This window comes from Portunus trituberculatus, chromosome 8 (assembly GCF_017591435.1).
Source record: "Portunus trituberculatus isolate SZX2019 chromosome 8, ASM1759143v1, whole genome shotgun sequence".
Classification (NCBI taxonomy): Eukaryota; Metazoa; Arthropoda; class Malacostraca; order Decapoda; family Portunidae; genus Portunus; species Portunus trituberculatus.
Window position 1 is genome coordinate 1,630,001 of NC_059262.1, and position 12,500 is coordinate 1,642,500.

Consider the following 12,500-nt stretch of genomic DNA (forward strand, 5'->3'; position numbering starts at 1 on the left):
CTTCTTCTTCTTCTTCTTCCTTCTCCTACTCCTCCTCCTACTCCTCCTCTTCTTCCTCCTCCTCCTCTTCTTCCTCTTCCTCTTCCCCTCACCTATTGGACAACACACAGGTGACACCCCCATTAGTAACCAGGTAATGGCACCCACCCTCAATTCCCCTCTCTTTCCCCTCACTCCCCCTCACCCCTACCCTCATTTTCCCCTCACCCCCTCCCCTTAGAGTTAATAGCTTTGATATCACACCTACACTTTCCCCTCTCTTTCCCCTCATGTCTCGCCTAATGGTAATAATAAGGGGAAATTTTCAATATAGGCTCTGTTTCCCCTCTTTTTCCTTTTTGACAGATAAAAGTGAGGGGAAATGTTTTTTTTTTTTACATTTTTATCGGATTGAATAAAAAAATGTGTGATGTTTTAAGTTTCCCCTTGTTTCCCCTCATCTTTTTTTTTCTATTAACTTGGCCAATCCTAACCTGGTTTTTTTCCTCTCGTTTCCCCTTTTTTCTATATTTTTTTTATAATTTTTCCCTCTTTTCCCCTCTTCTCTCTTCCCTTTTCCATTTTTTCCATTTTTCATCTTTACATATTGTTTTCCCCTCTTTTTCCCTCTTTTTTACTCCTTTTTCTCTTTTTCCTCTCTTATCAATCTTATTTTCATATCATTTCTCTCTTTTCCCCTCTTCTCTTCTCTCTTTTTCCCCCTTTTTCCTTTTTCATCTTCATTTTCATTTCTCTTCTTTATTCATTTTCCCCTTTTTTCGTCTTATCAGTCTTCTTTTTCATCTTTTCCCCTCTTTTCTTCTTTTTATTCCTTCTTTCCCTATTTTCACCTTTATCAATCTTGCCTTTTTCTTCTTTTCCCCTTTTCCTCCTCCTTCCTTCCCCTCTTTTCAACCCATTTGATTTTTTTTCCTCTTTCTCCCCTCTTCTCTACTTTTTCCCCTTTTCTTTCTCACTTCCCCTCATCTTCCCTCACCTCTCCATACCTCACATCACTTCACTTCCCCTCACCTCATCACCTCCCCTCACCCCACCATACCTCACCTCCCTCACCCCCCCTCACCCCTCCCTTTACCTCACCCAACCATACCTCACATCACCTCACCTCCCCTCACTTCCCCTCACCTCTCATGCCCTTTACCTATGCAACAGGTGGACACTAATCACTCCCCTCTCACCTGCTTCACTAAGGCACTAATTAGCTCAGGTGAATTAATTAATGTGAAGATAATTTGAATAAAGATGTTTTTTTTATTTTCTTTCTTTTTTTCTTTTTCTTAGCATTGGGTGAGAGTGTGAAGATGAAGTGTGAGGGAGAGGGAAGGAGAGAGTGGAGGGAGAGACGGGAGGCACAGGAGGGAGAGGGCGGGGGAAAGTGGGAGGGGAAATTGGGGAGTAAGGAGACAGGAACAGCTGGTGACTTGATCAAGGAAAGTGAAGGAAGGACCTGGTGATTGACAGCTGGGCACACACACACACACACACACACACACACACACACACACACACACACACACACACACAGGGATGAGGGGTTCACGTTAATGTGTTATTGCCGTTGTTGCTCCTCCTTCTGCTCCTCCTGCTTCCCTCCTTCTTCTTCCTCCTCCTCCTCCTCCTCCTCCTCCTCTTAGGAAGGAGGGAAGAAGCAAGAGGAAGACTCCAGGAGCCTCCTACCGTGACCCTGGAGGCAGGCTGCGTCTGAGGAGGAGGAGGAGGTGGAGGGGGAGGAGGGGAAGGCAGGGCCTAGGAGGGGCCAGGTGGGGATGGTGGTGGTGGTGGGGTAGTGATGACGGTGTGGAGTGAGGGCGTGGGTGGGTGTGGGCGAGGGTGTGCATGGCGGGGCGTGGCGGGCGTGGGGTGCGAGGGGTGCCGAGGGCGCCAGGCGACAGGTGGACGGGCGGTGCCACGCCGCCACATGGCGCTCCTGCAGGCGCGGCGCCGCCCCCGCGTGACGCCTGATGGATGATACATTGTGCCCCGCTGGCAGACACGTCAACCGGCAGGGCGCGGCCCCCGGGAGGAGCCAGTCCCCCGCGGGGCCGTGCAGCAGCACAAGGCGACGGCCGGCCCGCTGCTCCTTGGGCCTGTCAGGCGCCTTTGACTGGCGGCTAATTGCTTTGGCGGGTCACTGGCGGGTCGTCACGGGAACAATGGGCGTCAGGGGGTCGTGCAGGGCCCCGTGACAGCCCCACAAAGCCCCGCCAGGCACGCCAGCAGGAGGACACGCTGGCACGCCGCAGCAGAGGGCCAGGCGGGCACCCACCCACGCCACCAACCACCAGCCACCGCCACGGTCCTCACCACCACCATCACCACCACAACACACCACACCACACACCACACCACCACGCCGCCACACAGGCCTCCACTACAGCCTCTGCCTCCCCGCCTCGTCCACCATCGATTCTCGGGACAGCGTGGCGGCGGCGGCGGCTGTGTGGGCCTATAAGTGGCTGGCATTACGCCCCGCTCAATGGCCGCGCCGCCCGCCCCGCCCCGCCCAGCCCTCTGTTTGTCTGAGAGAGAAAGAAAGAGAGAGAGAGAGAGAGAGAGAGAGAGAAATAAAGACACCTATCTCTCTTTTCCTTTCTCATTATCTTTTACCCTCCTTTAGTTCTTCTCTTTTCCTTATTTCTATTTTCTTTAAATATTATTACGTCTCTCTCTCTCTCTCTCTCTCTCTCTCTCTCTCTCTCTCTCTCTCTCTCTCTCTCTCTCACTGTCCTTTTATTCTATCTCTATGTCTACCCTGTCCCATTTCTCGTCTCAGTCTCTCTCTCTCTCTCTCTCTCTCTCTCTCTCTCTCTCTCTCTCTCTCTCTCTCTCTCCCCATAAAGGCCAGGTGTATCAATTAGGTTACCTGTAGCAACATTGGCAGGTGTGCGCAGCTATCCCCCTTCGTCCCCATCCCCCTGATCCCCACGCCGATAACCAGACTCTCCTCCCACGCTAATTAGGGACAGGTACACACACACACACACACACACACACACACACACACACACACAAGGTACAAATTCTTTACTATTTTTTTTTTTTTTTTGTGGTGTTCAGAGAGAGAGAGAGAGAGAGAGAGAGAGAGAGAGAGAGAGAGAGAGAGAGAGAGAGAGAGAGAGAGAGAGAGAGAGAGAGAGAGAGAGAGAAGAGAGAATGAAGAAGACACAAGAAATGAACAAAACAAAAAGAAAATAAAAGAAAACATGAAGAAAAAAGAAAATAGAAAAAAAAGAAAGACAAAAAAACAAAGAAAGAAAAAGAAAGAAGGCAAAAGGCAAACACACAAACACACACACACACACACACACACACACACACACACACACACACACACACACACACACAAGGAATGCACAAGTCACCACAAAGAAGCAGAATGTGAAGACAATTAGAGAGAGAGAGAGAGAGAGAGAGAGAGAGAGAGAGAGAGAGAGAGAGAGAGAGAGAGAGAGAGTGATGGTTGCTTTGTTCACGCTACCTAACCTTTATAAATACGTGACAAATTAATATATACAAGTTTCCCATGACAGACTCGCAAAAAGAAAACGAGATGAAATTGCCTTCTTTTGCCAGTGTCATTGAGAGGTGGCGGTGGTGAAAAAATAGTAATTGTTTTAGTAGTAGTAGTAGTAGTAGTAGTAGTAGTAGTAGTAGTAGTAGTAGTAGTAGTAGTAGTAGTAGTAGGTATAGGAAGGAAGGAAGGAAGGAAGGAAAGCAACAGCAATAATAATAATAATAATAATAATAATAATAATAATAATAATAATAATAATAATAATAATAGTAGTAGTAGTAGTAGTAGTAGTAGTAGTAGTAGTAGTAGTAGTAGTAGTAACACAAAGAAGGAAGGAAGGAAGGAAGGAAGGAAAGAAGGAAGGAAGGAAGGAAGGAAGGAAGGAAGGAAGGAAGGAAGAAAGGAAGGAAGGAAGGGAGAGAAGGAGGGAAGGAAAAATAAAACACGATAAGTAAGATTAGTAGTATCAAGAAGAAGAAGAAGAAGAAGAGGAGGAGGAGGAGGAGGAGGAGGAGGAGGAGGAGGAGGAGGAGGAGGAGGAGGAGGAGGAGGAGGAGGAGCAACGAGATATGAATCCCTTATGAAGCAAGCCTAGCCCAACCCAGCCTTATTTTCCCGCTTTCCTGACCTTTCCTGACTCTTCCCGTGACCTCAGCAGATGGCCAGCCTTAGAACACTCACCACAGCAGCATTAAGGCGGCGTCACACTAGCACTTTTTCCGTCGTCTCAGGCGATTTCCGTCGTCTTTTTACTCTTCCGTCAACTCTTTCCGTCGTCTTGAGTCAGACGGAACGCATCGTTTTCGTCTAGCGCCAATTTTTAGTCAAAATAAGAACTATGGTTTCTAATAAACACTTTTATTAAAAAAAATATTTTTTTGTTAAACGGAAGAATGCTATTATCATGACAAGAAATTTAAATGAGTTGATGAATATATATTTGTATACATATTTTTTTTTCTTCTAGCCTAGCAATGAAAAGTTCCTCAGTTGTTTGTGTACATTTCAGGGGAGTGCGAATGTGCGATGCTTTTGAATATTTCAAGGCAACTTCCAAGTAGCTGGCCAAGATGAGCAGTGGACAAAACACACTGACGAATTTCTCATAGAGAGTATTAGAGGTCACCGTTGCCTTTGGGATCACAGAACAGCTGATTACATTATAAGGTGCAAAAAAGCCGCGGCTTGCTGGGGTGAATGAGGAGCCATGTTTGTTTACAATCGACAAGCGCGGCAAAGGCGGAAGCAAGCTTGTGTGTGACGGCCACCGTCTGCAAAAGTTGACAGTCGTCAGAAAATTGACGGAAAAAGAAGACGGAAAAGTGCTAGTGTGACGCCGCCTTTAGGGTGCGCCACACACCACCACAAGCACCACACACGTGAACACACACCAAAACAAACTGTTGCTGATTTCACGCTTGCCAACGGAACACTAAACCGTGACAGTATCTTCGTGTTTCTCGTGAATAATTCCACTTTTTTAGGGAAATGACACGAAGGTATGTGTTTTGAAGGGGTAATGTGTGTTTGTCTCCTTGTTACACCAACTGAGAAGGTCGAAAATAAAGGGAAAGTGATGTAATAATAGATTTTCCGGGTACCACTTTTCGCCTCCATATTACCGGTATTGGTGGAAATAGGGATGTGATGGGAGGGTGTAGGGCAATTTCATGGTTATTTATCTATTATTTGCACTGAGCAGGTGGCGAATAAAGTGAGAGTCATGTAATAATAGGCTGCATCCAACGACAACATGGAGCCGAGAGCTACAGAAAATGAAACCTCCAGCAATAAAAGAGTGACAGATTTATGATTTGCATCTGAATTATACATTTTACTCTGAAATAAAGATGTAATGCGAATTTTCAAAGTGCAATATGTGTTTAACTATTCATAAAGAGCACTGAGAACGTGGTAGGTAAAGCGAAAGTCGTGTAATAGCAGTGTAATCATCGTAACCAGCAGCCGAAACGAAGAGGGGACGGAATCACATAAATAAGAACCCATGTATTTTGAAACGCTCTGTTCTCTCACTACAACTATTTTCAAAGGCCAGAGTTGTGATAATCCGGCTTTTCAGGAGTGCTTCTTCAGTTGATAAGGCAGAAATCTCATCAATCTGTCACTGGAGTCGTGAAAACCACTCTTGCAAAACTGGCGTCACTTCAACAGAGCCTCGTGCATGTAGTAAAGATGTGTCTGAAAGTGATTTACGATTTTCACGTAAATTGCAGCCTTTGACGTGGCAACAGCGTGGTAATGGAAGCTTTAGAGGCGAGAGGCACGTTCATTTCTTCATTAGGAGCAGTGAGAAGATGGTAAATAAAGGGAGCGTCTTGTCAGTGGTTTTATTACTTCCTGGAGCCGAGACGGAGAGAAAACGAATTTGCTCGGAATGAGAGTTCACCGTTTTTGCCTCAATATTACAACATTGGCGCGGAAATAGCGACGTGAAGTGGCTTTTTAATACATAACACGCTTTTATTTCCTCTTTAAGTGCAGTGGGGACTTAAGGAAATGAACGAGGACTCGCTAAATAACGGCAATCTTGATACTGTGAATCAGAGGCGGTGAAAGTGAAAGAAAACGAGATGGATTGTGAAGAGATTCGAGAGAAAACGTTTGGAATTAATTTTATTGTGGTTCCGTGCAGAGAGAGAGAGAGAGAGAGAGAGAGAGAGAGAGAGAGAGAGAGAGAGAGAGAGAGAGAGAGAGAGAGAGAGTATGTGACCAAGTACCAATGACCGTGGTCAAAGAAGAGGAGTGGTGAAGAGGAAGAAGAGGAGGGGAGGAGGAGGAGGAGGAGGAGGAGGAGGAGGAGGAGGAGGAGGAGGAGGAGGACGAGAAAGAATAGAAATAGAAGGGAGAGAGAAATATCATTGGCATCGTTAAAACATACGAGAGAGAGAGAGAGAGAGAGAGAGAGAGAGAGAGAGAGAGAGAGAGATCTCTCTCTCTCTCTCTCTCTCTCTCTCTCTCTCTCTCTCTCTCTCTCTCTCTCCTCCTCCTCCTCCTCCTCCTCCCTACTACTACTACTACTACTACTACTACTACTACTACTACTACTACTACTACTACTACTACTACTACTCCTCCTCCTCCACTCCTCCTCCTCCTCCTCCTCCTCCTCCTCCTCCTCCTCCTCCTCCGTCCGTCATTTTTTCTTTCATTCCAATTCATCATTATTTCTCTCCCATTTTCTTTCCAATTTGCATACAAAAGTGAGAGAGAGAGAGAGAGAGAGAGAGAGAGAGAGAGAGAGAGAGAGAGAGAGAGAGAGAGAGAGAGATTAAATGAAGAGAAAAATATAGGATGGAGGAAAAGTGGAGGGAAAAAATATATACAATCTAAGAAAATTGTGGAGAGAAAGAGGAGGAGGAGGAGGAGGAGGAGGAGGAGGAGGAGGAGGAGGAGGAGGAGGAAGAAAAACAATTGGACAAACCCAGGAGAAGGAGGAGAGGAGGAGGAGGAGGAGGAGGAGGAGGAGGAGGAGGAGGCAAACATAGAAACACATCATTATCACCATCAGTATAAACATTTTCTCTCTCTCTCTCTCTCTCTCTCTCTCTCTCACGCCCAAGTAAACCCAACGATAGGTACTTCATTCCTCCTCCTCTCCTCCTCCTCCTCCTCCTCCTCCTCCTCCTCGACAGAAAAGAAGAAAAGTTTGCAAGGAAATAAAATAATAAAAATAGATGTTTCTTTTTTTCTAATTCTTATTTTCATTCTTGTTCTTGTTCCTCCTCCTCCTCCTCCTCCTCCTCCTCCTCCTCCTCCTCCTCCTCCTCCTCCTCCTCCTCTTCTTCCTCCTCCTACTCTTCTCTCCTCCTCCTCCTCCTCCTACTCTTCCTCTTCTTCCTCCTTCTTCTCTTCCTCCTATTATCCTCATCTTTCTCTTCTTTCTCTCTTCTCCTCCTCTCACCACCACCACCACCACCACCACCACCACTACCACTACTACTACCACCACTACTACTACTACTACTACTACTACTACTACCACCACAACCACCACCACTACTACTACTACCACCACCACCACCATTACTACTATTACTACTCCACCACCACCACCACCACCACCACACCCCTTATCACCCGGCCACGCCTCTTAACACCCAGGACAGAAAGCGCCACGAGTCAGGAGGCGTCACAATCACCACCAATCACCACCACTCATCACCAGTCATCACCAGTCACCACCACATCACCATCCACTCATTACTGTCTCGTCACTGCTCTAATTTAATCAAGAAAAGAAAAAAAGAAAAAGAAAAACTCGTTGGGTGGATATAATGAGGCAATGGGGGTGACGGGAACAATGGGTGAGGGTGGTGGGGGTGGCTGGGGGTGGCTGGGGGTCGTGGTGGGGGTCGTGAGGGGTCAGGGTGGTCGTGGGTGGGGGTGATGTCAATAGTAGTGTTTGTAAACATTTCCTGACCTTCTCCTCTCATTTGTGACCTGTGATACGTTTTCTGTTGTTCTGTGACGCCCCGTGGAGAGAGAGAGAGAGAGAGAGAGAGAGGGAGAGGGTGTGAGAGAGGGAGAGGGAGAGGGAGAGTGCGTGTGTGCGTGTGTGCGAAAAGGCAGTGAAAAAGGATAAGAAACGCAGGCAGTGGTGTGTATGTGTGTTTGTCATTGTGTTCATGTTTGTTAGTGCTGTTTGTTTTGTTTCCCATCTCCTCCTGTTTGTCTCTTGTTTACATTTTTGTTTTCCTTCTTCATTTTTGTTTGGTGTGAGAAAAGATAGGGCAAACACATTAGTTATTCCTGTTTATCTGTGTGTTTGTTTTGTTTATCACCTCCTCCTGTTTGTCTTGTTTTCTTCCTGTTTTTCTTTTGTTTACCTTTGTTTGGTGTGAGAAAAGAGTAGATAGGGTAAACACATTAGTTATTCCTGTTTATCTATTACTGTTTATTGTTTAGTTTGTTTACCACCCTGTTTATCACCTTCTGTTTGTCTTGTTTACCTTTTGTTTACCTTTCTTTAATGTGAGAAAAAGCGAGAGAATAGAATAAACAAGCCAGTTATTCTGTTTATCTTTTTTTATCATTTCATTCTGTTTGCCTCCTTCTTCTCGTCTTCCCTTGTGTCTCTTTCCGTGTTTGGCGAGAGAAGAGAGAGAGAAAGAGAATAAACATGATAATAATTACTGTTTATGTTACTGTCTCTCTGTTTGTTAGTTTGTTTGTTATTTAGAGAGAGAGAGAGAGAGAGAGAGAGAGAGAGAGAGAGAGAGAGAGAGAGAGAGAGAGAGACAACAAAAACATCAATAATTATCATCCATCACTTTCTATTCATGTTTATCAGCTTATCTCTCATCCCCTCTTTGCGTGTACCGAGAGAAAGAGAAAGAGATAAAAGAATAGATAAAAGAGACAAATTATTACACTTTATCTATCACACCCTATCAATTTCTGTCTACCTTATCATTCATTGTCTCTCTCACAAAAGGTATCAAATTTCTTATCTCCCTATCGCTTTTATCTCTCTCTCCTCCCCTGTGCGCGATAACATCAAGGCAGGCGATTCACTGTCACCCTCTCACCCTGTCACCCTGTTATCCTTCTCACCCTGTCACCCTAAACTCTACTAATGTGATCTAAGTCAGTGATTACGTGAGGTTTATGAAGTGTGTGTGTGTGTGTGTGTGTGTGTGTGTGTTTTCTTGTTTTTGTTATCTTTTATTGTCTTTCTCTCTCTCTCTCTCTCTCTCTCTCTCTCTCTCTCTCTCTCTCTCTCTCGAAAACAACAAAATACTAAACAAATCTACAAATTAAATAAAAAAAAACAAATAAAAAAGAAAAAAAACTGCCATCAAGAGAGAGAGAGAGAGAGAGAGAGAGAGAGAGAGGGCCATAACCATAATAAGAGCTATAATAATGGATCACTTTACATACTACAAGTCATCCAGCCTCTCCACGTCAACACAACCACTCACTCCCCCTCGCTCTCCCACTCTCCCTCTCCCTCTCACAGACCTTTCGGCACAAGTATGGGTCTCTGGACACTTACCTATTATTTGTCCGGGTCGATATTCCCTCACAAAGGCCACCGGGAGCAGTAAATAGAGCGGGGAACAGCCTCTACAGAATCACACGCGGCTATTGTTTACATGTGGGCTGACTCGGACATTTTAACGGGATCACAATTAACTTACCTGACAACTTCCACTATTAACCACCCACACGCGCACTCCACCTTGTTCTTATCCACCCAGATGATGACGGAGATAATCACGCAGCCCATCATGGTAATATAATCGCCATGGGGATATTATTTGCTTTTAAAATAAAGAGTAAAGATAGTTTTTGCACGGCGTGTTCAAGTGGAAGCGCGTGTGAGTTGCCGGCGAGTGATTTTTCCGCTCATGGTTCAAAACAAAGGTAAAGTCAGCTGTTGCTTCCCTCTCCCTCTCTCCTTCCCTCTGGCCGCCCCAATTATGTCTATTCGTGCTCATGGAGTGATTAGCTGACTATTAAGACTCGTTCTGGCCAGGATAGTGTTGTAATAAGCGAGAGAGGACCAGCATACATACATACAGACAAACACAGGCGCACTTTCACAGCTGGCAAGCGAGCGAGGCCGAATCAGTGAGCGTCGCCGAAGCAGACCTGTCATTATGAGCCGTAACGCGGTAATACATAAACACCTAAAGGCATTAATAAATAAAAGCACTGATGAATAAAACATGGCGGTAGGAATAGAAGTGACAGAGAGAGAGAGAGAGAGAGAGAGAGAGAGAGAGAGAGAGAGAGAGAGAGAGAGGGGTCATTTTTTCTTTAGTTATTTTTGTTGTACTATTACTACTATTACTACTACTACTATCACTGTCTATCTATCTATTTATCTATTTATCTATCTATCTATCCTGCTTATCATATTTTCTTTGTTTCTCCTTTCTTCTTCTTCCTCCTCATCACCAACACCGCTTGCGATTTTCCTCTTTTTCCTTTTCCTTTTCTTGTTTTCCTTATTCCTTTTCGTTAAACAAGCCCGGTCACTGTTTTCTAAAAGTTTCGTTCATCATTATCATTGTCTTCATTATTTCTTTACCTTGCAATTTTGTTTTTCATAATTTTACGCTTTTTTTCATTTTCTTTCATTTTTCTTTCCTGTCTATGAGATTCTGCTTGTCTGTCTGTCTGTCTGTCTGTCTATATGTCTATCTGTATGTGTGTATGTATCCTTATAGTTTAGTGCTCTCTCTCTCTCTCTCTCTCTCTCTCTCTCTCTCTCTCTCTCTCTCTCTCTCTCTCTCTCTGGTAAATCAAACACACATATAATATTTTTTTTTTATTTTACAGAAACATTTACAAATATACAAAGAGACTGTACATAGACCAAGAGAGAGAGAGAGAGAGAGAGAGAGAGAGAGAGAGAGAGAGAGAGAGAGAGAGAGAGAGAGAGAGAGGAAGAGAGAGAAAAGATAATAATGAATAATGTTAATAATGACAATGATAATAAAAAGAGAAAGAAGAAAGAAGGAATTAGAGAAAAAAAGGATAAAAGAATAAGAGAGAGAAAGAAGAAAGGAAGAGAGAGAAGAAGAGATAATAAAGATAAACTCCACAACGAAAAGAAAGAAAAAGGAAATGGAGAAAAATTGAATAAAAGAGTAAGAGAGAGAGAGAGAAAATAATGAAAGAAGGAAGGAAGAGAGAGAAAGAGTTGATAATGACCAGTGTTAATAATGATAATAATGATAACGAAAAGAAAAAGAAAAAAAGAATGAATAAGAGAAAGGAGAAAGACGAAAAGAAGAGAAAAGAAGAAGGAAGAGAGAGAATAAAAGATGATAATGGACAATATGAATAAAGACTCCATAACGAAATAGAAAGAAACAAGGAAATGGAGAAAAATGGATAAAAGAATGAATAAGAGAAAGACGAAAGGAAGAAAAAAAAAACGAAGAAAGAAGAGAGAGAGAAGAAGAGATAATAATTACAATATGAATGAAGAGACCAGATAAAGACCAGGTCAGGTATGGCAATGTGTCTCAGCACGAGTTAACTACCTTTACGAGAGTCACCCTTAAATAAGCTGTCAGAAAACGGAGAGGCGGAAAGAAAACGGGCACCATATTATAAAGAAAGGGAAGTGTAGGTTATGAAAGCTTGTTATCTTAATTACTAATGAATATTAACTCTAGAAAAATGATAATAATGATAATAATAATAAAAATGGTAATGATAATAATAATAATAATTGTGTTTATATATATTTTTTTTTAAGTTTTAGTTCGTTGGGTTAAAAATATGATTACTTTTTTTATTAGTAAAGTGAAATTGCTTGGAAAATGACTTAACTGGTGTAATTATTTGGGTTACTTTGGATTACAAAATGCAGAAAATAATAATAATAATAATAATAATAATAATAATAATAATAATAATAATAATAATAATAATAATAATAATAATAATAATAATAATAATAATAATAATAATAATAATAATAATTGAGGAACTACTTTACCTGCGAGGAAAAACAACAACAACAACATTTAATTACTACTCTCTCTCTCTCTCTCTCTCTCTCTCTCTCTCTCTCTCTCTCTCTCTCTACGGAACTACACCTTATTTCTCTCAGAAGGACAAACAGAACACCAGGTAGGAATATACGAAGAGAGAGAGAGAGAGAGAGAGAGAGAGAGAGAGAGAGAGAGAGAGAGAGTGGAATATAGGTTCACAGATAGACAGACAGACAGGTAGAGAGCTAGACAGGTGATATCCAGGTAACTTAGTAGACAGGTATAACAGACAGACAGACAGACAGACAGACAGACAGATAGATGTGATAAATGAAGGAAGGAAGGAAGGAAAGGGAATGAAAGAAAGGAAGGAAAGAAAATGAAGGAAGAAATGAAGGAAATGAAATGAAAGAAGGGAATTGAAGGAAACGGAGAAGTGAAGGAAAGAAATGAAGGAAAGGAAATTAAGGAAAAATAAATGAAAGAAAGGAAATGAAGAAGATGAAGAAATA

At 43.1% G+C, this 12,500-nt stretch overlaps 1 protein-coding gene across 1 annotated transcript in view; it reads right to left on the reverse strand.

Moving 5' to 3' along the window:
* Nucleotides 1–9,767, reverse strand: part of LOC123499835 (mucin-2-like) — a gene marked incomplete at its 3' end in the record, with an annotated part of 13,092 nt that extends 3,325 nt beyond the window's left edge. Inside the window, 3 exon segments of the mRNA XM_045248374.1 lie at nt 1,179–1,186; nt 1,678–2,087; nt 9,676–9,767. Coding sequence (XP_045104309.1) covers nt 1,179–1,186; nt 1,678–2,087; nt 9,676–9,767 — 510 coding nt within the window.
* Between the last annotated feature and the right edge of the window lie 2,733 nt (nt 9,768–12,500).